Source organism: Nomascus leucogenys, chromosome 14, assembly GCF_006542625.1.
Source record: "Nomascus leucogenys isolate Asia chromosome 14, Asia_NLE_v1, whole genome shotgun sequence".
Lineage (NCBI taxonomy): Eukaryota > Metazoa > Chordata > Mammalia > Primates > Hylobatidae > Nomascus > Nomascus leucogenys.
This window is the reverse complement of record NC_044394.1, coordinates 74,306,058-74,331,813: the sequence shown is the minus strand read 5'-3', so window position 1 is coordinate 74,331,813 and position 25,756 is coordinate 74,306,058. Positions and strand designations below refer to the sequence as shown.

The following is a 25,756-nucleotide window of genomic DNA, read 5'->3' as shown; positions in this document are numbered from 1 at the left end:
CCGGAATGAGGGCAAGGAACACCTGACCCACCCAGGGCAGAAAACCACTTACTTAAACCACAAACAATAGCATGAGCTATCTGTGCCTTAAGGACATGTTCATGCTGCAGATAAGTAGCCAGAGCCCATCCCTTTATTTCGAGGCATCCCTTTGTTTCCCATAAGGAATACTTTCAGTTAATCTATAATCTATAGAAATAATGCTTATCACTGGCTTGCTGTCAATAAATATGTGGGTCAAACTCTGTTAGGGGCTCTCAGCTCTGAAGGCTGTGAGACCCCTGATTTCCCACTCCACACCCTATATTTCTGTGTGTGTGTGTCTTTAATTCCTCTAGCCCCACTGGGTTGTGGTCTCCACGACCGAGCTGGTCTCAGCAGCCATCTCTCTCTCTCTCTTTTTTTTTTTTTAAAGACAGAGTCTCACTTTATTACCCAGGTTGGAGTACAGTGGCACAATCTTGGCTCACTGCAACCTCGACCTCCTGGGCTCAAGCGATCCTCCCACCTCAGCCTCCTGAGTAGCTGGGACCACAGGTATGCACCACCATGCCTGGCTAATTTTTGTATTTTTTGTAGAGACAGAGTTTCACCATGTTGCCTGGGCTGGTCTCGAACTCCTGGGCTCAAGCATCTGCCTGCCTCAGCCTCCCATAGTGCTAGGATTACAGGCATGAGCCACTGTGCCCAGCCTACATCCACCATCTCACTTTCCCTCAATCTTCAAGTGCTAGACTTTGTATTTCCAGTATGGCTTTATGCTGACTTGAGACCCCTCTAAGCATCATTTCAGTGCCCCAGTGAACCCTAACGTTTAGACATTTGCACATCATAGATATTGTTCAGCATAGTGAAAGGAGTTTCATACCTATACTATCTCAAGTTTCCAAAAGCTATAAGGGCTAGACACTGATCCTTCCACTTTATTGTTCACCTCTCGAAATGCAGCCCCTACATGCTCTAATAATTGTACTTCCCATATGCAGTTGACTGTGGTGATTTGAGCCTTTTAAACACACAACCTGAATTTGCTTCCCCAACCTCCGCCCAACAAATTACATAAGCTGGATACTAGTATTTCCAGTCTGTTGTTCAGCACGTGAAATGAAATGTCCTAGGTTCTCCATCATTACACCCTAACAATTTCAAAAACTGGGCTCTTGGCCTCCTAGTATGTGGTTGAGCATGTTAAAGGAAGTATCATAACAGAACTCTCAATTCCATAACAGACACAAGTGCCAGACAAGGCAACTTCCATTGTACTTCTCAGCACAGTGAAAAAATACACTATCTCTTTTTTTTTTTTTTTTTTTTTTTGAGATAGAGTCTTGCTCTGTGGTCCAGGATGGAGTCCAGTGGTGCTATCTCAGCCCACTGCAACCTCACCTCCCAGGTTCAAGTGATTCTCCTGCCTCAGCCTCCCGAGTAGCTAGGACTACAGGCATGCACTACGACGCCTGGCTAATTTTTTTATTTTTTTTTTAGTGGAGACAGGGTTTCACCATGTTAGCCAGGCTGGTCTCTAACTCCTGACCTCAGGTGATTTGGCCTCCCAAAGTGGTGGGATTACAGGCATTAGCCACCATGCCTAGCCCACTAGCTCATTTTTCTTTTTTTTCTTTTTCCTTTTTGAGATGGAGTCTCACTCTGTCACCCTGGCTAGAGTGCGGTGGTGCCATCTCGGCTCACTGAAACCTTCGCTTCCCAGGTTCAAGCAATTCTCCTGTCTCAGCCTCTTGAATAGCTGGGACTACAGGCATGTGCCACCACACCTGGCTAATTTTTTTGGTATTTTTAGTGGAGATGGGGTTTCGCCACGTTAGCCAGGATGGTCTCCATCTCCTGACCTCATGATCTGCCCGCCTTGGCCTCCTAAACTGCTGGGATTACAGGCGTAAGCCACCGCACCTGGCCCTAGCTCATTTTTCTAACAAACTGTAACACTTAGATACACTTCTCATGCCTCTTCGAGGATGCTAAATGGGTTATCACTTACCCACCAACTATAAAAGCTCAACCATTGGCCTTCTGTACCTTGCTCAACACAATGAGGAGCATCTTTAAATGGTACTGCCCCATTTCCAATGGGATGAGAGTGAGATTTTACTTCCAATGAGTTTTTCAGCCTATTGGATGGATTATCTTGAAAGACACTCCAAGAAACCACTAAAGGAAATACTTTATTCCACTATCGTGTTCACTGTGCTGAAAGGAGTGTTTTACTTGTACTATTTCACTTTACAACAACTATAAAAGCTATTGTACTGTGAGGGTTAATTCCAGCAGGCCTGAAATTAGCTTGTACTGTTTTGAAGTTCCTGCATGGCAATGACCCCTGGCCAAGAGCTTGAAGCATATTGATTAATAACGTTGCTTTTTAACCATCAGTCTGAGGAGCTTCAGGGAAACTTGTACTAGCATCAACTTTGCTTTTCGAAAACAATGAGATAAATGATTTGCACCTGATCTCAGTGAGACCCCTCCACTCCCTGCCACAGGGCTCTGCTGTTGAGGCTGGTTATGCCTTAAGACTATGCCTATGACCAGCAAAATATAAAAATCCCCAGCTGAGACTCCATTTTGGACCCCCCTGTTTCCGAGGTGTTCCCTGCACACATCAATGGTTTTTGATCCAACAGAGAAAGTGCATCCTGCCACGTTCCTTACAGAAATTAGGACAAAGGAGCTGGCACCTGGCCTATCTGGCCATGAATAGCCTTTGACTGAGATGCTTATTCTTTACTGCTTTTTGCTATATTGTGTCCTCTTGCTGTAACAAACTCTAGATGTTGGATCTGGTCTGTAATTTTTTAGCAGTGAAACCGTTTAACTTCCACTTAACGATTACACAACTGGCCAGGCACAGTGGCTCACTCCTGTAATCCCAGCACTTTGGGAGGCTGAGGCAGGTGGATCATGAGGTCAAGAGATGGAGGCCATCCTGGCCAACATGGTGAAACCACGTCTCTACTAAAAATACAAAAATTAGCTGGGTGTGGTGGCACACACCTATAGTCCCAGCTACTCGGGAGGTTGAGGCAGGAGAATCGCTTGAACCTGGGAGGCGGAGGTTGCAGTGAGCCAAGATCACACCACTGCACAATAGCCTGGCGACAGAGCAAGACTCGGTCTCCAAAAAAAAAAGGCAATTATATGACTGCACTTGTATATGTGTGTTTGATTCAATATTTCAAATGGTTTACATTACCTAAAATATATGCCCCCAAAGGCCATAAACCTATACTCCCATTATGTTGTTCAGCACACTGAACGGGGTCTCTTCCACGCACTGTCTGTGTCATGCAAGAAACTACAAGATGCTTGTACTTCCCTCAAGATTTTTGGCATTATGAGTTGACTTTCTTACGGGCACCATTCCAGATATCCAGCAAATTTTAAGAACTTGGCACTTACATTTCTAATATATTGCTCAGAATACTGAATGGAGGACAAGAGGTCAAGTGGTTTAGAAGCTGTGGTGTTGAAATATCATTTATAAGGTACTTACTGAAACTACCAAAAGTTATGGCAAGGATAGTGTAAAGGGAGTGACCGTGATGCAGGCACTGCATCTTCAGAGAATTAGGAGAGACTCGGGAGTCTCTACGTGGCTGCAGCAAGCAGGGCTGGTCTAATCTAATGATATCAGAGTCAAAGCCAGAGACTTTAGAGAGTAGGGACAGATAATGGTCTTAAGACAGCAAAGAGAATCTCACATCCAGGCCCAGGGACAGGGAGGTGAGTGTGGGAGGCATGGTTCACCAAAGGAAAACCAGGGTGCTGTTACTAAAGTATTGTGGTATGGATGCTAGCTGCTGGGTGAGTGAGTGCCAAAGTGGTCCAAAGTGCCAAAGTGGTCCGAAGATTGCTTTTTTTTTTTTTGAGACGGAGTCTTTCTCTCTGTTGCCCAGGCTGGAGTGCAGTGGCACCATCTTAGCTCACTGCAACCTCTGCCTCCCAGGTTCAAACAATTCTCCTGCCTCAGCTGGGATTACAGGCATGCGCCACCACACCCAGATAATTTTTATATTTTTAGTAGAGACAGTGTTTCACCATGTTGACCAGGCTGGTCTCGAACTCCTGACCTCAAGTAATCTGCCCACCTTGGCCCCCCAAAGAATTGGGATTACAGGTGTGAGCCACTGTACCCAGCTGATGGCATAGAAGATTTCTGAGGGAGGTGAACTGGGGGGTCTACATGGTAGACTAGAGGCAGGAGGGGGAAATAAATTACAGGTATAGCTGTAGACAGAGCTGAAAGGGGTAGGGGACAGGGGTAAGAGGACAAAGAGAAGCAAGGTGTGGGTTTAGACATAGGGTCATTGAGGACTATGTCTTCACACATTTCATTTGTGTGTGGCCTGGCACGCTCCTATGGGTCCTTCAATTGGAAGCCTCAAGTCCTGTCACTGATGTGTTGAACATGTTTGACACATAGATTGTGACCACAATGCCACTTTACCTTGGTTACAGCTCTTTCACACTTGAATCAGTGGGGGTGATCTTCCCTAGCCCTTAGACGAACACTGCTGCAGGCCTTTAACATTCTCTCTTTTTCTTAGGTATTAAACAGTAGGGGCTCCTACTTGTAACACAGAGTCTTAGCTGACACAGGAGACACAGTGGGCACTGGAGAATGGGTTCCAGGTAAGTGTCTTCTTGTTGAAGTTGCACAACAGCCTTGGAACTAGTTATGTAATATGGGGTCGGGGTTGTTTTTTGTTTGTTTGTTTGTTGCTCGTATTTTCCTACATGTAGTCTGATCACTTGAATAATTAGGACATTAAATTGCAATATCATTTGGATGCACAACAAGTACAAAATTAACATTGTAGAGCTGACATCCCACAGTTTAGCTAAGTTTTGGCATTTGCAGATTTTTTTTTTTTTTTTTTTTTTTTGAGTCAGAGTCTCACTCTGCCTGCCCAGGCTGGAGTTCAGTGGCATGATCTCTGCTCACTGCAAGCTCCGCCTCCAAGGTTCAAGCCATTCTCCTGCCTCAGCCTCCCGAGTAGCTGGGACTACAGGCGCCCGCCACCACGCCCGGCTATTTTTTTGTGTTGTAGTTTTAGTAGAGACGGGGTTTCACCTTGTTAGCCAGGATGGTCTCGATCTCCTGACCTCATGATCCGCCCGCCTCGGCCTCCCAAAGTACTGGGACTACAGGCGTGAGCCACCGCGCCCGGCCTTTTTTGTGGATTTTTAAAAGCACAATTGCAACTTCTTTGACACTTCTATCTTCAAGAGGTTGGGCTTGAACCTCTATGGCTCCTCCCCATGAGGGTGGGGTTGTGACTGCTTCCATCAAGAGAGTAGGGTGGAGTTATGTGACCTCCGAGGCTAGGACATAAAAGGCCACGAAGCTTCCTCCTTGTTTACTGGAATGCTTGCTCTTGGAGTCCTGAGTTGCCGCGCAAGACTTCCAGCTACTCCAAGGCCACCATGGAGAAGCCTCATTTAGGTGCTCCTGTTATTCTGCAGCCCTAGTGCCCAAGTCATCCCAGTGCAGATGGCAGCTATGTGAGTGAATGAGCCTTGAGATCGGGGTTAGCCAACTTTTTTCTAAAGGGCCAGATTGCATGGCTTTGTGGGCCACATAACCTCTGTCACAATTACCAACATGAATGACTGTGTTTTGATAACAATTATTTGCAAAAAGAAGCCATAGGCCTGCAGGCTATAATTTACTTTACATGATTCTAATCCCCAACCATTTGAGCCTAAGGTCCCAGGCAGATACTGAGGGGCAAAGACAACCTATTTCCCCTGTGCTCTGTCCAAACCTCCAATCCACAGAATTCAGGAATCTAATAAAATGGCTGATATTTTACTCCCACTATGTTTGGGGTGGTACATCAAACACCGGTAGATAGCTGAAGAGTATTGTGCAAGGCAGGCCTCAACAAGAAAGTGAGATTTGAGCTGATTTGGAGGAGAGCCAACTGGGAAGCTGTGTGTCTAGGGGAAGAGCATTTCAGGCAGAGGGAACAGCCAGTGCAAAACCTTTCGGCGGAGGAGTGCTTGGTATATGTGAGCAATCGCAAGGAAATTGCAGGAGAACAGCTCTGCTGAGGTGTCCTTGGCAATCTTACACATCTCTCAAGGCCATGTAGGCAAGGTATGATCACGGTCTGACCCAAGTCTTGTTGGACTGCCCTGTGATTTCCCCTAAAGCAGGGATAGGTAAGCCTGGTGAGGAGCCACTGTTAGGCAGTTTCCTATCCCTACCTCACAGGAGACTGCTGCAAGGCCATTTCTCTTCCTTCTCCAACATTTCAGTTGACTGCAGGACTTTCCATATCCCTCCCTCCACCTCCCAGCCCGCTTCCCTCCAAGCATACAGCAGCAGGCTCCTGTGAAGTCTATAAAACTGCTTGGTGTAATTTAGACTTGGCTACTCAGCGGCAGGGCTCATGTTGTCTTACTTATTTATTTATTTATTTATTTTTGTTAAATCATGTAGACCCATAGGATAACACTGACCCTTCCAGTTTGGTGTTATCCTGTGGGCCTAAGGATGCATGGAGCTGACACCACACTGATTTTGCTTTTGCTGTTGGTGTAAGTAATAACCTGTCTAAACCCATCTGGGCTGCTTGTCTCCTTCCCATAGCCAAATCTACGGGAAATGTCCAGCCAGTGTAGGGGTCAAGGGACCGCTTGGTGAGACCAACGTAAGTGGAAGAGGCGTAAGGAGATGAGGCCAAAGAGGAAAGGGGACCAGGTCACATAGAACCTCGCAGACCACTGCAGAACCTTGGCTTATGCAGAGACAGCAGGAACCACTGATAGGTTTGGGGAGATTTGAGCAGAGGGACATGATTTGGCTCATGTTATGTTGTTAAAGGGACCACATTAAAATACATTCATTCTAAAAGTGTTACCTTTAAGAAACTATGTATATAAATTAAGTTACTGTTGCCATTATTAGTGTAAGTAGTTACATTTCTCTCACGATTCACTCTCTGCTACTGCCTCTTGGACCGTGCACACCTTGTGGAGGTCCATGAGAGTAACGTGCTGTGGTTCCCCCTCTTCCCACTCCTGCTCTGCACTTTGTCACTCACGTTCATCTGCCTCCTTGAGTGCCGCCTCTCTCTGGCTTGTCACGGAGCCACGGCAAAGCGTCCTTCCCCAGGAACCCCTCCCCCCGGGGCGGTGAGCTCCTCGATGCCAGGGCCGTGTCGCGCACCTCGGGCCCGGTACCCAGGAGGCGCTGGGCGGCGAGCGGAATGGATGTGGAGGAGCCCTCGGCAGGGAGCGCTGCCGCCGTGGCCTTGGCCTCTGGGAGCGGCGCTGCCAGGGTTTTCTGTGTCAGCCAAGCCTGGAATGCGGGGGCGCCTCTGGACCCTCCTCTTGGGTCTGGGGGCTGCCTCGGGCATCCTCTACTCCTCTCCCAGCTTCTGTCCTTCCCTATCTCCCACCCACACGTGTGGGGCTCCGGACCCGCGCAGCGGCCAGAGCCGTCTCTCCTGTGGACCTCCAGTCCACCCCTCCCCTTCACTTCTCTTTCCAGCTCCCTCCGGGTTTCTCAGCCCCCTCTCCTTCCTCTCCGCCCCCTTCCCCGCCGTCCGCCCAGCGGTGGCCTTCGGCCCGCCCCTCCTCTCTAACCCCCTCCCTTTCCCCTTTACGCCCCTCCTCCCCCTCGTCCTCCCGCCCCCTCCCACCCCAACCTGCTGGGCCCGCCGGGAGTCTCCCCCCTGCCCGCTCCTCTCCTCCAGCCCCGGTCGGCCTCGGCTCGGCCCCCGGCCCGTCCCTTCCAGCCCTCGGCGCCTCCCGCCGGCCGCTTGGCTCCGCCGCTCGGCACTCACTGCCGGGGCCGCCTGGACAGGGAGCTTCGCTGGCGCGCTTGGCTGGCGACAGGGCAGGTTCGGGACGTCCATCTGTCCGTCCGTCCGGAGAGAAATTACAGACCCGCAGCCCCGGGATGGGGCCGGCCCCGCTGCTGCTGCCGCTGCCGCTGCCGCTGCTGCTGGGCCTCTTCCTCCCCGCGGTCTGGAGTAGAGGTGAGTGCGCCCGGCTGGGGACCAGGCGAGGGGGTGGGGGCTCCCAGGAGGAAGCAGGGGGCTCAGGGGAGGGAGCGCGTCCACAGGGGCGCGCCTAGCTGCTGGACAAGTTTGCAAACACCCTCCACCCACTGCGGTGCCAGAGAAGGGGGCGTAGGCGAACCTACGGTCCACTGACCGCGGTGCCTCAAGCGTCCCGAGGGCACCCAGCCCGGCTTGTTGGTGCGCATCGTGGTGAAGCCGGGTCGGGGTCGGCGTTGCAGCCTCCCCTCTTCATCGCGGAGGAGGAAATCGAGCTCGGCCGGGCGCGCTGCAAGTCCCGAAGTTCCTGCGAGTGCAACGTAGGTAGCAGGTCTGGTCTGGAATGCGACGAAAACTTTCCACTAGAGTTGCATGGTGGGGCCCCGCTCTGGCCGGAGTTCCGAGGGACCGGCGCGGGGCGAACGAACGGGCTGCGGGAGTCGGAGTCGCAGTCCGGGAGCCGCGATAGACCAAGGCCGAGCGTCTGGCCAGGGAGGGACGGCAGTCCTGGCTGCTCCCAATGAGCCCTTAAGGGCATTATTAGTATCCCTTTTTAGGGGCACCCAGAGAGTGTGGGAAAAGGGGAGCATTCTTTTCACTCCTGTTATGGCAGAACAGAACTTACAGTGCTCGGCAGCGTTTACGTTTATCTGGATGCAGCCAAGTGTTGTTACAGGCTTGCTATTTATTTATTTATTTATTTATTTATTTATTTTTGAGACCGAGTCTCGCTCTGTCGCCAGGCTGGAGTGCAGCGGCGCGATCTTGGCTCACTGCAATCTCCGCCTCCCGGGTTCAAGCGATTCTCTTGCCTCAGCCTCCCGAGTAGCTGAGACTATAGACTCGCGCTACTACGTCCGGCTAATTTTTGTATTTTTAGTAGAGACGGGGTTTCACCATGTTGGCCAGGATGGTCTCGGCCTCTTGACCTCGTGATCTGCCCGCCTTGGCCTCCCAAAGTTCTGGGATTACAGTCGTGAGCCACCGCGCCCAGCTTGTTCCAGGCATTTTAATACAAGATGCTGGATTGATAAGTGGAGGCAAGGAAGGCCGGTTTCATTATGCTTGAACAGCTTATTTGGGGAGTGAGTGATGAACAGATTTCAAGTTTGATCGCTGATGCACTTCTTGAGGAGGCTGGAATAAATTTACCAGGCTTTACCCAAAAGAAAAAGAAAGGGGAAAAATGCTAAATAAACACATTCCAAGTATTTTCTCTTAGCTAAAAGGTTTCTATTTCCATTCAGCATGTAGATTTTCTCTCTTTGGATCGAGAATGCACTTGACTAGCCTTCACCTATTATAGTCAAAGATGTTTTTTAGGAATACCTGGAAAGCTCAATTTATAATCAGGTAAGTTACTTAAAAGTTTTTCCTTTGGGATTTTCCTTTGAAAGCTCATTTACTCAAATGAAAAATTCTTAAACAATGCACCCACTTTTTGCACGTTAAATTACATAGGCAATTTATAATTTGGGGCAACATAGCAATTTGAAACAAACTTTAAGAGCCAAAAACCAGGCAAAGAACTAAAGCAGTTCTGTTCTCCACTGCTCCCCCCCCCCCCCCCCCCACCAAACCTTCAAAAATTCCTCAGCATTTCTGCCAGGCCCATTTTTAATAATCTGCTGCAAATCTGTTGTATGTTGCTACCAGTGAGAGCTGGCCATGAATAGTCTTAGAGGTAGTGAATGTGGTGAGAACTATGGAGAAAGTAATGGGAACAATAGGTTTGTGTTAAATACTTAAAAATTGGAGTGCTTTTGTTTTTCTAAATTTTTAAAACGCTATAATAACAAATTTTTGTAGCTGACAATCAACTTTAATCAGACAATCATAAAAAGGCCTTTTAAAATCCACCCAGCTGGAAGAATGAAAAGTTTCACCAATTGTTCTTCTTGCACTTTTTGCTTTTTGTTTTGAACTTTAGCTGTGAGATGTCTGACAGTTTTACATCTCACCTTGTGAAAAGCTTAAAGAATGGGATTCTCACTGGCAGAATTACAGCACAAAGGAGTGCTATATGAAGAAATTGAACACGGAAATTAGACTCTTCATCTAATTTTAAGATTTTCCTATTACACATTGTGGGTCTGAGTGCTTTGCTGACCACACAGGGGAGACAGAGAGAGAGAGAATGAGAATGTGTGTGTAGATTCTACACTGTAGAAGTATAGAAGAATGGATAAATAAAATTTAAGCATCACTTTAACCCAGGAATTCCCCTCTGCCTTCCAACACACATAGATACCACACGTCTCACAAAGACATGCACACACAGAACTGGAACTGCCAAACCAGGAGCATTTCGAGGCTTTCCAGTCTTTCCTTTCTGCTCAGTCTCTGATGGGGGTGCCATTGAGCAGCAACATGAGGCAAGCGGTGGCTCTCTGAAGGGCCAGGGAGGGGACGGAGCAAGATAAATATAAATGTGGATAAAAATGAACGCATTATGAGGACTTAGCTCATGATGAGGCTGTGTGTGCAGCTAAACTCAACCCTTAGAGTAAATTAGGCTTTTGAGATTCTTTAATGTTAATATTTCTCTTCCAAACTGATATTGTAACATGTATTCCAGTATATTACAAACATCTTCCCAGAGGGAACTTTTAAGTTGTTCTGTTGCTTGTGGGCTTTATTCCAAAGGCTTCAAATGCTTTTTGAAAGTACATGGTGCATATTTTAAAAATGAATACTTTTTAGAAAATTATTCTGACCCATTAAAGTGCTGAGTGGAATTCTTTTCTTTTCTTTTCTTTCTTTTTCTTTTTTGGCAGGGTCTCATTCTGCCACCCAGGCTAGAGTGCAGTGGCACCATCACGGCTCACTGCAACCTCAACCTCCCGGGCTCAAGTGATCCTCCCACCTCAGCCTCCCAAGTAGCTATGACCGCAGGCACATACCACCATGCATGGCTAATTTTTTATTTTTTGTAAAGACAGGGTCTCACTATGTTGCCCAGGCTGGTCTTGAACTCCTGGGCTCAAGCGATCTTCCCACCTTAGCCTCTCAAAGTGTGGGGATTATAGGCATGAGCCATCATGCACAGCTGAATACAATTTTTAAAAAATTAACAATAATTATGTTTTTTTGTTTTTGAGATAGAGTTTCGCTCTTGCTGTCCAGGCTAGAGTGCAATGGCGCAATCTCAGCTCACCGCAACTTCCCACCTCCTGGGTTCAAGCAGTTCTCCTGCTTCAGCCTCCTGAGTAGCTGGGATTACAGGCATGTGCCACCACGCCTGGCTAATTTTGTATTTTTGGTAGAGACAGGGTTTCTCCATGTTGGTTAGGTTGGTCTCAAACTCCCAACCTCAGGTGATCTGCCTGCCTTGGCCTCCCAAAGTGCTGGGATTACAGGCATGAGCCACCACGCCCAGCCAATAATTATATTTTTAAATCTTAATTTTGAAATAATTTCCAGATAATTGTAGGAGAAGGGCTAGTGAGTTACTAGTCAGCACTGGTCAAGAAGAGGTTCAATCTTTTTATGCCTGTGAATTGGGAACATGCTGCCGGGTAGAAAAACTGAGCTGGGACCTTGAACACACATGTGAAACAGCCACTTTCCATATAATAGCCAGAATGAGATTTTGGAAACGAATATGATTGTGTTTTCCACTTGAAAATCTTCCAGTGGCTTCCTGTTCCCTACTAGAATTTGCAGAGACTCACAGCGAACCTCTTTGACCCATTTCCATTCACTTCCCTCTTGTTCCCACCACTCCAGCCACCTGTGTCTTCTTTCTAGGGCCTGAGCAGCCTTTGCAGTGACTGTTCCCTCTGGCTGGAACCTTTTCCCCAAGATCTCAGCATGCTGGCTTCTTCTCATCCTTTGGGTTTCAGTTCAGAGGTTCTCCTTGAGAAGCCTTCCCCAATAACCACTCCCTGCCAAAGTATCATACGCATACACCCCACTGTCCCTTAAATTTAATTTCCTGATAATGCTTCTCACAACCTGATAAGTTCCTTCCTTCCTTCCTTCCTTCCTTCCTTCCTTCCTTCCTTCCTTCCTTCCTTCCTCTCTCCCTCTCTTTCTTTCTTTATTGATAGTCTTGCAATGGCACATTCACCGCTCACTGCAACCTCCGCCTCCCAGGTTCAAGCGATTCTCCTGCCTCAGCCCCCTCAGTAGCTGGGATTACAGGCACCTGCCACCACAGCTGGCTAATTTTTGTGTTTTTAGTAGAGACAGGGTTTCACCATGTTGGCCAGGCTGGTCTTGAACTCCTGACCTCAGGTGATCTGCCTACCTCGGCCTCCCAAAGTGCAGAGATTACAGGCGTGAGCTATGGCACCCAGACTTACCTTTTTGTTTACTCGTTTTCCTCCACTGTCCCCCCACTACAAGGTAAGCTCCTGGTGGCAGGGCTGCTGTCTTGTTCACTGCTAACACAGCATGGAGCTCATACGGGTGCTCAGTGAGTATCAGAGCACAGCATGAAAGAACCAAGCCCCTGCATGTCTTGCCAGGTGCTCCTCACCCTTCTCTTTTCCTACTGGCTTTTCCAAAAACAGAATTGCTGGAGCTCCCATGCCCTCACATTCGGGGCTTGGTTAATAGAAAACAAATCTTTTATTTTGCTGTGATGCCAATGTGATTTCATTACTGGAGGAGCTAGTCAATTAAAACCAGATAGATTTTTGGACTGTATTAACCCCAAACATATTTTATATTGTCCTAACTATTCCAACTAGAAAAAAAAATGTCAGAAGGTAATTTTTCATGTTAAACACAGTTCTAACAACTCCTTGCTCAGTGGCAGGTAGCTCTGGGTGCCTTGACTTTGGCCCTTGTCATTAGTTTAATCTTAACCCAAAGCACATGGCTCTGAATTGGTATGTGTCTCAGCAGGAGGTTAATTATTATAAAAACTGAAAGGGGGCTCACACTGTGTGAGGCACACTATGCCTCTGGGGACTGGAATGAAAGTGTTAACCGGGACTGGCTTCTGGGGCTTTGGGGGTGGTGGTTAACTTTCAGGACCTCTGTTCCTTTTTGGGTACAGTGGGAGGCTCTATTTCATAGAATTGTTAGGAGGACGTAATGAGCTAATGGCAGGTGATATGTGCTTAAAATATATTTGCCATTATTACCAATGGTTCTCCTCCATTCTTCTGAACTCAAGTTTGGGGGAAATGTTTTTCCTAGACAAAAGGTGTTGGGAGGAGAGTTCTTTTCTTACTGAAGTGTATCCTGAATGGTCCACCCTCCATTGTTCAGAATGCTTTGGTGAAGGGGCCCTCTGGGGTCGCCCTAGAGTGCCCAAGTCCTTTGCTGCAGCTCTTTAGGTTTTTGTTTCCTAGTAGTTTGAGCAAAACCCACCCAGAACCAAGCAGTTCTCCAGAGAAGCAGGGCCCGCCCTGGCTGCCACTCCCCTCCTACCCCTGCCCCCATACCTTCCCTTATGGAGTTCAATCTTGACATAGTACAGGAATAGCTTCCTGTCATTTGCCTCTCAGGAAGGTATAAAAATGAAGTCCAGTTCCTGTTCAACTTTTCCCACATAACTCTCTTCCAAACTGGGTGTGGTTTTTATTTTTTTATTTTTTATTTTTTGTATTTGTTTTGTTTTAGGGTTTTTGAGTGTGAACATCCAGAAAATTCTCTTTTTTTTTTTTTTTTTTTTTTTTTGAGATGGAGTCTTGCTCTGTCACCCAGGCTGGAGTGCATGTGGCGCGATCTCAGCTCACTGCAACCTCCGCCTCCTGGGTTCAAGCAATTCTCTGCCTCAGCCTCCCAAGTAGCTGGGATTACAGGTGCCCTCCACCAGACCCGGCTAATTTTTGTATTTTTAGTAGAGACGGGGTTTCACCGTGTTGGGCAGGCTGGTCTTGAACTCCTGACCTCGCGATCCACCCACCTTGGCCTCTCAAAGTGCTGGGATTACAGGAGTGAACCACTGCACCTGGCTCAGAAAATTCTTTTCCTTTTTACCACATCGAGCTAGGTTTTCCCAATGAAGTCAGTTGGCTGCAACATAGAGAAAATAAGGCTTTGGTTCTTAGAGTAGATTCCATGCAGGCATGAGTATGTGTCCGCAGGTGGTCTTGTAGGAAATGGAAAGGGCCATGAGCCCCAGGTGCACTCCTGGCTCCTGGTGCTTCCGGCTTAATGGCATGGGTGAGCTAGCCCTCAGGTGCCTGGAAGGGAGCCCTGATTACTCTCCCTGTGGCACTCTGGGCATTGGCTAACCTGTGACCAGAGTTAAACCAGTTCCCTCTCTTTTCATTCCATGTCTCCCACTCCTGCCTCCAGCTGAAGTGCTAAAAATGCAGCCTGGCAGGGGCAGAGAATTCCATTAGGATCAGCAGGCCCCTTTTGGAGAACAAGGATACTAAGAATACCTGCCATCCTGGCACTTCCTCCCTCCTAGGCCTTAGTTTTCTCTGTCTGAACCATGGCTGTTGAACTGGGTGAAAGATTCTTAGCCACAGGAAGGGAGGGCCTAGATCTTCCTTAGTTTCGTGAGACTCTGCAGCTGGACAGCCCTCCCTTCATGGGAGCTGCCACATTTTCACTCTCGGGGCCTCTGTCAGGCACCAGGATCTAGGGACATGGCCGGCATGTGAAACTCTGGGCTGCTATGGCCAGGTCACCTCCTCAAGTCCTGGTGTTTCAGAGTGATAAAGGAAGAAAGGGTGATTATGTCGTGAACATTTCATTGAGAAACCTACACTCTGTCCTTTTTTTTTTTTTTTTTTTTTTGACATGGAGACTCACTCTGTCACCCAGGCTGGAGTGCAGTGGCGTGATCTCAGCTTACTGCAGCCTCCACCTCCTGGGTTCAAGCGATTCTCCTGTCTCAGCCTCCCGAGTAGCTGGGATTACAGGCACCCATTACCACACCTGGCTAATTTTTGTATTTTTTAGTTGGGACAACGTTTCACAATGTTGGCCTGGCTGGTCTCGAACTCCTGACCTCAGGTGATTGGCCTGCCTCAGCCTCCCAAAGTGCTGGAATTATAGGCGTGAGCCACCGTGCCCAGCCAGAAACCTACACTCAATTCTAAAGCATTTTATTTCATCCTTCTTGGCTAGTTCTTCAATTATCAGTGCTTCTTTCACTCAATGGTAAATGGATTTTCCATGAGCCTTGGAGGTGGCAGGCAGGGAGAAGGGGCAGAGGGAGAGAGAAAGAGAGAACAGATGTTGGCTTTATGTTTGGAATAATATTACACCAAAAGCTAAGAACATTTATATTTGTGCTTAGAGAAACCCCATTTCATTTCAGAAGCTCAATGCCTGGATTTTTGTGCCAGCACATTTTACACTTGTATGTTTCTCCTTGTACTCTGTGCCTTCCATGTGTTTCTCTTGGTCCCTTCAAAACAAGATCCAATCATCACAGGGTTAGTGCTCTGCCCTGGGTAACTCCGGGAGGGGTCCATCCTCCGGATTTAGATCTCAGGTTGGCACTTATGCAAATGCTTTCTGACAGATCCCTTTGTGTAATCTGCTTTTTCTTTGAGGATCTAGATACCTCAGCATTCAGGGACAGTAAGCATCTTAGAACTTGCCTTAGCTGTGGTCTTGCCTCATTAGATACACAAAGGAAAGCCTTGTTTATTTTGGAGAATGAATTGTTTTGTTATTTTAAGCCTTAGGGCCTTGTAGTTAGAGCTACCAATAGTAGATTGGCTTCATTACGGTTTTGAAAATGATCACTTTCACAAGTAAGAACAGGCTGTCTTAGTGGAGAATATTAGAACAGAGACTCAAACGTAACTGAAAGTTGTTTTCTGTCACTGTGCCGCTTAGGGAATTCTCAGTGAGGTGATAAATATTCATGGACTCCCCAAGTGTTGTGTGTGCCTGGAGGCCAGTTTTTCACTTGTTCCAATTAATGGCAGGCTGCCTCCACACAGGAAGTGAAACCAGACTTTAAGCCTTTTTACAATTCTGGCACATGATTTGAAGATTTGGTGATGAAAACAATGTTCTTTGAAAGTTTTGGAGCAAATTAAAAAAAGAAGCTTTTTAGATTCACTCTTAGTTTAAAAAATAACCACTTTGGGAGTTGAAAGATGTAAGTTCTCATCCTAGCTTTGAGAGGAACCTGCAGGGACAACTGGGGTATAGTGTCTCCTCCTTCTAAAACTCCACATCCTCACTTGTCAAATGGGAAAGCAGATGGATGATTCTAGGCCCCTTTGGGGCAGAACACTGATTCCATCTAAAGGGGAGAGGTGGGAAGGTATACTTTCTCCCATGCACTTTGGGACACAGAGCCTCAGCCTGAGTTTGACCCTCAGCCCTGTGCATGACTCTGGGTGTGAACATTCTTAGGCATCAGCCCAGAAATGGAGATGGAGGTTGTGTGAAGAGTTTCATTAAAAATGAGTGATGCAGCCAGGCGTGGTGGCTCATGCCTGTAATCCCAGCACTTTGGGAGGTCAAGGTGGGTGGATCACCTGAGGTCAGGAGTTTGAGACCAGCCTGACCAACATGGTAAAACCCTGTCTCTACTAAATACAAAAAATTAGCCAGGCGTGGTGGCACATGCCTGTAATCCCAGCAACTTGGGAGGCTGAGGCAGAAGAATCACTTGAACCCAGGAGGCGGATGTTGCAGTGAGCTGAGATTGTGCCACTGCACTCCAGCCTGGGCGATAACAGCAAAACTCCGTATCAAAAAAAAAAAAAAAGAGTGATGCTAGTGGGTTCTTTGCTGTTGACAGTTGCCATTCCCTGCAACCTGGGCTGTCTGTTCCTCCAGGAAGTACCCCCTCCAACTCTATCTGGGGCAATAGAATAGTCTGGAAACATGGAGGTATATTTCTGAGAATATTGGATCTCCCCAAACGCATATGACCTCTTCCTGCTAAATCTTCTGGGAGCATGGGCTCTTGGGTTCTGAGAGGCAGAGGGATGGACTAAGCTTTTTCGGGGGTGGATGGAGTGGGGCATATCCCCCCCAAGGGGGAGCAGCAGAATCTTCAGGATCAGGGAGAATGATGTTGTTTTCAAAAGTTTATTCATTCAATATTATGATGTCATTTTATAATTGGAAATTTAAAAAATATTTTGTGACATAAACTGTAGAATGCAACGCTCTTAAATATTCTGGCTGGAAGATAAGGATAAAGACAATGATTCATGACAGGGGTTCTCAACAAGAGGTATGCTTCAGAACCACCTAGGATGCGTTTTCACAAGGTGGAAGCTCAGGTTCCCAGGACCCGTGGACTCAATCTTTGGGGCTGTGGCCCTGCCTTGTGTATGTCCAAGCCATTCTGTGCCACCTCTTTCATTACACTCCACTGATGCAGTATGTCTGATGTCTGATTCTTGGGGAGTGGTGGGGAGCCTCTCTCTTACCCCATCCCAGGAGGGGTATGTATCAGAACCTGGCCATTGAGGGTAGGAATAAGCTAATTATGCTTATCCAAGGAAGGTGGCAAGTCCTGGACAAAGTGAGAATGTTGAGCTGGATGATTCATTAAGCCAAGTGCCCTTAGAATTTTAGGACCTGTTGGTGGAAGGAGATACAGCTGATCAGGTGGGCCAACCAGTAAATAGTAAGGCCTTTCTTTCCCTTTTTACCATTACATTTTTTCCTCTCACCTACTCTTTATACTCACATCTTATTATAAAATATTTAGGATACACAAAAGGATATAACAGGTAATAAAACTCACCTGTGTACTCGCTACTTGGCATAAGAAGTCAGACATTAACACTACAGTGGAAGTCCCTGGTTGTTCCTCTCTCCAGTGTCATCCCCTCACTCCCACCCAGAGAAAACCATTATCCCACATTGGGTGTTTCAGTTCCCATGCATCTCTTTGTCCTTCGACCATGATTGACATGATTATGTTGGTAATACTCTATAGTGTTGCTTTGCACCTTGTCAGTTGGGGTTTACATTTGATTGCATATAACAGAAAACCTTACTTCAGTGGCGTAACCAAAAGGGGAGTATTTTTCTCATACAACAAGCAGTCTGATGGCAACCAGGTTGGGATTAGACAGTGGCTCCGTGATAAAGTCAATGACCTGGCTCTTGGCTCTGACATCTATAGTGTATGCTTTTAGAACACATTGTTCCTTAAATGGCTGCTGTGCTTCTGGGCATTTCATTTGCATTACAGGCAGAAAAAAGCGGAAGGGAAAAGGACAAAAAGTCTCATATCAGCTGAATCTGTCCTTTTTATCAAGAAGGTGACTGGAACATCTCAACAGCAAAAAACAAGCAATCTGATTAAAAAATGAACAAGTGATCTAAACGTATTTCTCAAAAGAAGAAATACAAATGGCTAACAAATAAATATATGAAAAAATGCTTAACATCACTAATCATCAGGGAGATGCAAACCAAAATTACAAACGGGTTTCATTTCATTGTATTTAGGATGGCTACGTCAAAAAGGCAAAAAATAACAAATGCTGGCAAAGATGCAGAGAAAAGGGAACTCATACACTGCTGGTGGGGATTTAAACTAGCACAGCCACTATTGTGGCAGGCCAGGTCTCACTAATGCAGGCCTCTGTAACAACTGTTTCAGCACTGAGTGGTTAAGTTAAATATTAAAAGCTAATAGAGCCAGTGCCCTCATACAAAGGCTGGAATGTAATAAAAGCCCACCAGAAGTTTTGCCCAGGCCTTTCCTGGGCCTTGAATCATGACAAGATAATGAAGGAATTCTTAACAGGCCCCATTTAGGATTAAACAAGTTTTATTGGGGATCTTAAGAAATTCCCCAGACCTCCACAAACAAGTTCATTGGGGGTCTGAAGGAACTCCTCAAACCTCCATGATTTAGCAGGAGACAGATAATAAGGATAATCACCCCAGCACCTGGATTCACTTAGATTAAGTACATTTACTGAGGCTCCAGAAGAAGGTCCTCAGGACTCAGATCTTAGTTATAGATTAGAAGAAATTAATCACTTATGTCTTTAAATGAATGCACACTTACATGTAGACATATAGCTTAGAAGGTATATAATCCCTGGAAAACATTGTAATTTTGAGTTGATCTGGTGATATTTTCCAGGCCTTCTCCCTGTACCCAGTTACAGAAATAAACTCCCTTCTTTCCCAGTTCATCTGCATCTCGTTATTGGGCGTGAGAATAAGCAGCCCAACCCTCGGTTTGGTCCAGGAACACTATGGAGAATGGTATGGAGGTTCCTCAAAAAACTACAGATGGAACTACCATATGATCCTGTAACTGCACTACTGGTCATTTATCCAAAAGAAAGGGTATCAGTATGTCAAAAAGACATCTGCACCCTCATGTTTATTATAGCACTATTCACAATAGCCAAGCTAAGGAATCAGTCTAGGTGTCCATCAATGGATGAATGGATAAAGAAAATGTGGTATAAGCTTTGGCAACATGGCAAGACCTAGTCTCTACTAGAAATAAAAAAATTAGCTAGACATGGTGGTGCATGCCTATGGTCATAGCTGCTCAGCAGGCTGAGGTGGGAGGACTCCTTGAGCCCAGGAGTTTGAGACTATAGTGAGCTATGATTGCCTTACTGCACTCCAGCCTGGGCAACAGAGTGAGACCCTGTCTTTTTTTTTTTTTTTGAGATGAAGTCTCGCTCTTGTGCCCCAGGCTGGAGTGCAATGGCATGATCTCAGCTCACTGCAACTTCCGCCTCCCGGGTTCAAGTGATTCTCCTCCCTCGGCCCCCCGAGTAGCCGGGATTACAGGTGCCTGCCACCACACCTGGCTAATTTTTGTATTTTTATTTGAGATGGGGTTTCACCATGTTGGCCAGGCTGATCTTGAACTCCTGACCTCAGGTGGTCCACCCGCCTTGGCCTCCCAAAGTTCTGGGATTACAGGCATGAGCCACCTCACCTGGCCGACCCTGTATCTTAAAAAAAAAGTGGTGTGTGTGTGTGCGCGTGTGTGTGTGTGTATACACAAATGGAATACTATTAAATATTTAGCCATAAAGTAATGAAATCCTGTCATTGGTAGCAACATGGATGGAAATGGAAGACATTTGGTTAATTAAAACAAGCCAGAAACAAAGTTAAACACCACATGTCCTCACTCATAGGTGGAAGCTAAACAAAAAAGTTGATTTTGTAGAAGTAAAAAGTAGAACAAAGGATACTAGGGCCTGGAAAGGATAGGAGGAAGGGGAGGATAGGAAGAGATTTGTTAAAGAATTCAAAATTACAGCAAGACAGGAGGGATAAGTTTAGTGTTCCACAGCACTGTAGGATTACTATAGTTAACAATAATGTGTAATGTGCTCCATAGATAGGTACAATTATGTCAATTAAAGCAGTTTTTTTTTTTAAAAAAAGGTGATAACTTGATACGAAGCCCCATGCTATGGACTTCTGCTAACCTTTCCCCGATTACTCCAAGCTGCCAGGAAGAGTGGCAAGTCAAATGTGCTGGCTGGGCAAGTTGCCACCCTGAATGAGATTGGGTCCCCTTTGTGGAAACAAGGGGAAATGGGTGCTGAGCAGGACACTAGCAGCAGCTTACCACATACATGTTATAAAATTTCATATAAATAGTATGCTTTCTTCTTCAGCTTGCTTTTTCACTGTTTGTGAACTTTGCTAAATTCATCTGAGTTGAAAAGTGTAACCTTTGTTCATTTATCTTCATAGACAAATATGTGAATATACCATAGTTTTATTTATCCAATCGCTGCTTTTTGTTTTTTTGTTTTCTTTATTTTTTTGAGACAGAGTCTCGCTCAGTTGCCCAGGCTGGAGTGCAATGGCGCTATCTCAGCTCACTGCAACCTCCGCCTCCTGGGTTCAAGTGATTCTTCTGCCTCAGTCTCCCGAGAAGTTGGGATTACAGGTGCACACCATCACGCCCAGCTAATTTTTGTATTTTTAGTAAAGACGGGGTTTCACCATGTTGGCCAGGCTGGTCTTGAACTCCTGACCTCCAGTGATCTGCCCATCTCAGCCTCCCAAGTGCTGGGATTACAGGCATGAGCCACAGTGCCCAGCCTTTTTTTTTTTTTTTTTGAGTTGGCTGTTGCCCAGGCTGAAATGCGGTGGTGCCATCATAGCTCGCTGGAGCCCAGGCTGAAATGCAGTGGTGCCAGCATAGCTCACTGGAGCCTAAACTCCTGGGCTCAAGTGATCCTCCCACCTCAGCAGTAGCTAGGGCTACAGGTGCATGCCAACACCCAGCTGTTTTTTAAATCTTTTTGTAGAGATGAGGTTTTGCCACCTTGTCGAGGCTGGTCTCTAACCCTTGGGGTCAAGTGATCCTCCTGCCTCGGCCTGCCAAAGTGTTGGGATTACAGACATGAGCCACTGAGCCTGGCTTCCAATCGCTTTATTTATTTATTTATTTATTTATTTATTTATTTATTTATTTATTTATGATGGAGTCTCACACTGTCACCCCGGCTGGAGTGCAGTGGCACGATCTCGGCTCACTGCAACCTCCACCTCCTGGGTTCAAGTGATTCTCCTGCCTCAGCCTACCAAGTAGCTAGGATTACAGGTGCCCACCACCAGGCCCAGCTAATTTTTTTTGTATTTTTAATAGAAATGGGGTTTCGCCATGCTGACCAGGCTGGTCTCAAATTCCTGACCTCATGATTTGCCCACCACAGCCTCCCAAAGTGCTGGGATTACAGGCATGAGCCACTGCACCTGGCCCCAATTGCCTCTTAATGGGCATTTAGGTTTTCCTGAATTTTTCTATTACAAACAATGATGCCATGAACATTATTCTTTTCTATTGTGAGGTTTCCTTTGCCATAATTAAATGTGCAGATTTTTTTTTTTTTTTTTTTTTTTATTTTTTATTTCTATATATTAATGTGCAGATTTTTAAGTGTGGAGTCTGAATGGAGTTTTAATCATAAATATTAGGTACTCAAAAATACTCCTCAGACAGGTGCAATAGATTGTGAAGTGATGACACTGGCTCTTCGCATCAACATCAGTGCCCCATCCCACCGGCTCTCACACACGACCCCCTCAGCACCCTCAGAACACCTGCAACCAGGCTCAGTAGTGGGGTGTGGACGCAAGGTAGGGAAGGGGGGTGAGAACCCTTCATTCTAGCAGAGTGGAAGTTTAGCACTGTGAACTAGATCTACTATAACAAATTAGAAACCCAAGATAGAAAGATTAGTAAAAGGGTGAAAGGTGAAAAAGTTTCTGTGTGGGTTGATACAGGTACTAGGTGCTTTGCTTTTTACCCAGTAGAAGATATTGAACATAGATTTGTAACATTGCTTAAAGGACCTCTATGCCAGGAATCAAGGAAAAAGGCCAAATATATACTTTGAAATTATACTACAATCTGTATATCAATTTGGGGAGAATTGATATTTTTTCTAGTTTGAGATTTCCAATTTATGAACACAGTATATCTCTCCATTTATATCTTCTTGTATTTCTTTCATCAGTGTTTTGTTGTTTTTAGCAGATGAGCTCTGTATGTGCTTTGTTAGATTTATGCCTAAGTATTTCACCATTTGGAGTGATTGTAAATGGTATTGTATTTTTAATTTCAATGTCTATGTGTTTATTGCTTAATATATAGAAATAGAATAATTTGTATCTTGCAACCTCAATAAAATAACTTATTTGTTCCAAGGAGACTTTTTTATAGATTCCTTGGAATTTTCTTTTTTTTCTTTTTCTTTTTCTTTTTTTGAGATGGAGTCTCACTCTGTCGCCCAGGTTGGAGTACAGTGGCGCAATCTCGGCTCACTGCAACCTCCGCCTCCAGGGCTCGAGTGATTCTTGTGCCTTAGCCTCTGGAGTAGCTGGGATTACAGGCACATGCAACCACCATACCTGGCTAATTTTTTTGTATTTTTTATAGGGACGGGGTTTCACCATTTTGGCTAGGCTGGTGTTGAACTCCTGACTTCAGGTGATCCACCCACCTCAGCCTCCCAAAGTGGTAGGATTACAGGCATGAGCCACTGTACCTAGCCTTCCTTGGAATTTTCTATGAAGACAATCATATCTGCAAATAGCAATCCTTTTATTTTCTTCTTTTCTGATCTTTTCTTTCTGATGTGTTTTATTTCTTTTACTTGCTTTATTGCATTGGCTACAACTTTCAGCATGGTGTTGAATAAGAATGGGGAAAGCAGATATCCTTGCCTTGTTCCCATCCATTTTTTTTTTTTTTCAGATCTTTATGAAGTTGAGGATGTGCCCCTCTTTTCTTTCTTTCTTTCTTTTTTTTTGAGATGGAGTCTCCTCTGTCACCCAGGCTGGAGTGCAGTGGCACGATCTTGGCTCACTGCAACCTCTGCCTCAAGCGATTCTCCTGTCTCAGCCCCCAAGTAGCCAGGACTACAGGCGTGCACCACCACGCCTGGCTAATTTTCATATTTTTTTGTGTTTGTTTGAGACAGAGTCTTGCTCTGTGGCCCAGGCTGGAGTGCAGTGGCACAATCTCAGCTCACTGCAAGCTCTGCCTCCCGGATTCATGCCATTCTCCTGCCTCAGCCTCCCGAGTAGCTGGGACTACAGGTGTAAGCCACTGCGCCTGGCCTAATTTTTGTATTTTTAGTAGAGATGGGGTTTCACCATGTTGGCCACGCTGGTCTTGAACTCCTGACATCAGGTGATCCACCTGCCTTGGCCTCCCAAAGTGCTGAGATTCCAGGCATGAGCCACTATGTCTGGCTTCTTCCTAATTTTCTTAGAGGGTTTTTTTTTCCCCCATGAGCGAATATTGAATTTTGTTAAATGATCAATATGATCATGTGATTTTTATTTTTTTTAGTCTGTTAGTATGCTGGATGACATTGTCTGATTTTCAAATATTGAACTAGCTTTCTATCCATGGCATAAATTCCACTTTATTGTGGTATATAATTATTTTTATGTATTGGTGAATTCTATTTGTTGATATTTTGTTAAGAATTTTTTTGCATTTATATTCATGAAGAATGTTGATCTGTTTTTTCTGTATTGTTTTTGTCTGGTTTTGGTATCAGAGCAATACTAGCTTCATAAAATATATTGGGAAGTTCCACCCTCTCTTCTAATTTCTGAAGGAGATTATGTGGAATTGGGTGTTAATTCTTCTTTAAGCATTTGGCATAATTATCCAATGAAACCATCTGGGCCTGGAGATTTGTTTTTCGGTAGTTTTAAAAATTATGAATTCAATTTCCTTAATAGTTATAGCCCTATTCAAATTATCTATTTCATGTGGGGTACATTGTGATAGTTTATGTTTTTTAATTCACTTCCTCTATGCTACCAAATTCATGTGTGGTTATTCGTAGTATTCACTTATCCTTTTGATGTCTGCAGAGTCTATGGTGATTTCCCCTGTTTTATTCCTGATATTAACAATTTGTCTTCTCATTTTTTTCTTTGTTGGTCTTGCTAGAGGTTTGTTAATTTTATTGGTCTTTTCAAAGAATTTGTTGTTTGTTTCATTGATTCTGTATTGCTTTTTTTTTCATTTTCTTTTTTTATCTATTATTTCCTTCTTTCTGCTTGTTTTGAGTTTATTTTGCTCTTTCCCTGTGTTCTAAACTTAAATGATGGATTTGAGATTTTTCCTCTATTTTAATACTATAAATTTCCCCCAGCACTGCTTTAGCTGTATCCCACAAATTTTGTTGTGTTTTTATTTTCATTTAGTTCAATGTATTTTTAAAAATCTTTTTCTTGACACTTTTTCTTTGACCCATGGACTATTTAGAAGTTTAGTTTGCGGCCGGGCATGGCCTGTAATCCCAGCACTTTGGGAGGCTGAGGCGGGTGGATCACCTGAGGTCAGGAGTTCGAGACCAGTCTGACCAACATGGTGAAACCCCATCTCTGCTAAATACAAAAAATTAGCCAGGCTTGGTGGCATATGCCTGTAATCCCAGCTACTTGGGAAGCTGAGGCAGGAGAATCGCTTGAACCCGGGAGACAGAGGTTGTAGTAAGCTGAGATTGCGCTATTGCACTCTAGCCTGGGCAACAAGAGCAAAAACTCCATCTCCAAAATAAATAAATAAATAAGTTTAGTTTGCAAGTATTGAGAATTTCTATTGTGTTTCTGTTATTAATATCTGGTTATTTCCGTTGTAATTAGATAACATAAACTATATGATTTCAGTTATTTTTAATTTGTTGAGATTTGCTTTATATCATTGATCTTCGGAAGAGTGTGTATTCTATTGTTGGGAAGAGTGTTCTATAAATATAGATTATATTTTTTTCTTTTCTTTATTTTTTTGAAACAGGGTCTCGTTCTGTCACCCAGGCTGGAGTGCAGTGGCACTCTGATGGCTCACTGCAGCCTTGACCTCTCAAGCTCAAGCGATCCTCCCACTTCAGGCTCCTTAGTAGCTGATACTACAGCCATGTGCCACCACGCCTAGCTAATTTTTATACTTTTTGGTAGAGACAGGGTTTTCCCATGTTGCCGAGGCTGGTCTCAAACTCCTGGGCTCAGGTGATCTGCCCGCCTCAGCCTCTCAAAGTGCTGGGATTACAGGTGTGAGCCACCTCACCTGGCCAATTAGATTATTTTCATAAGCAGTGTTGTTAAGTCCTTTTATATCCTTGATTTTTTTTGTCTAGTTGTTCTGTCCATTATTGGGAGAAGAAGGGAGAGAGAGAGAGAGGTGCTCAAGTCCCCAACTATAATTGTTTATGTGTTTACCTTTCCTTTCAGTTCTATCAGTTTCTTTTTTTTTTTTTTTTTTTTTTTTTTTGAGACAGAGTTTTGCTCTTATTGCCTAGGCTGGAGCAATGGCGCGATTTCAGCTCACTGCAACCTCTGCCTCCCAGGTTCGAGTG

At 45.3% G+C, this 25,756-nt stretch overlaps 1 protein-coding gene across 1 annotated transcript in view; it reads left to right on the top strand.

Annotated features, from left to right (window-relative positions):
• The first annotated feature begins 7,805 nt into the window (after nt 1-7,805).
• The window catches only part of MERTK (MER proto-oncogene, tyrosine kinase), a 130,338-nt gene continuing 112,387 nt past the window's right edge, over nt 7,806-25,756 (top strand). Inside the window, exon 1 of the mRNA XM_030827648.1 lies at nt 7,806-8,006. Coding sequence (XP_030683508.1) covers nt 7,928-8,006 — 79 coding nt within the window. The 5' untranslated portion in view covers nt 7,806-7,927. The remainder of the gene's footprint in view (nt 8,007-25,756) is intronic.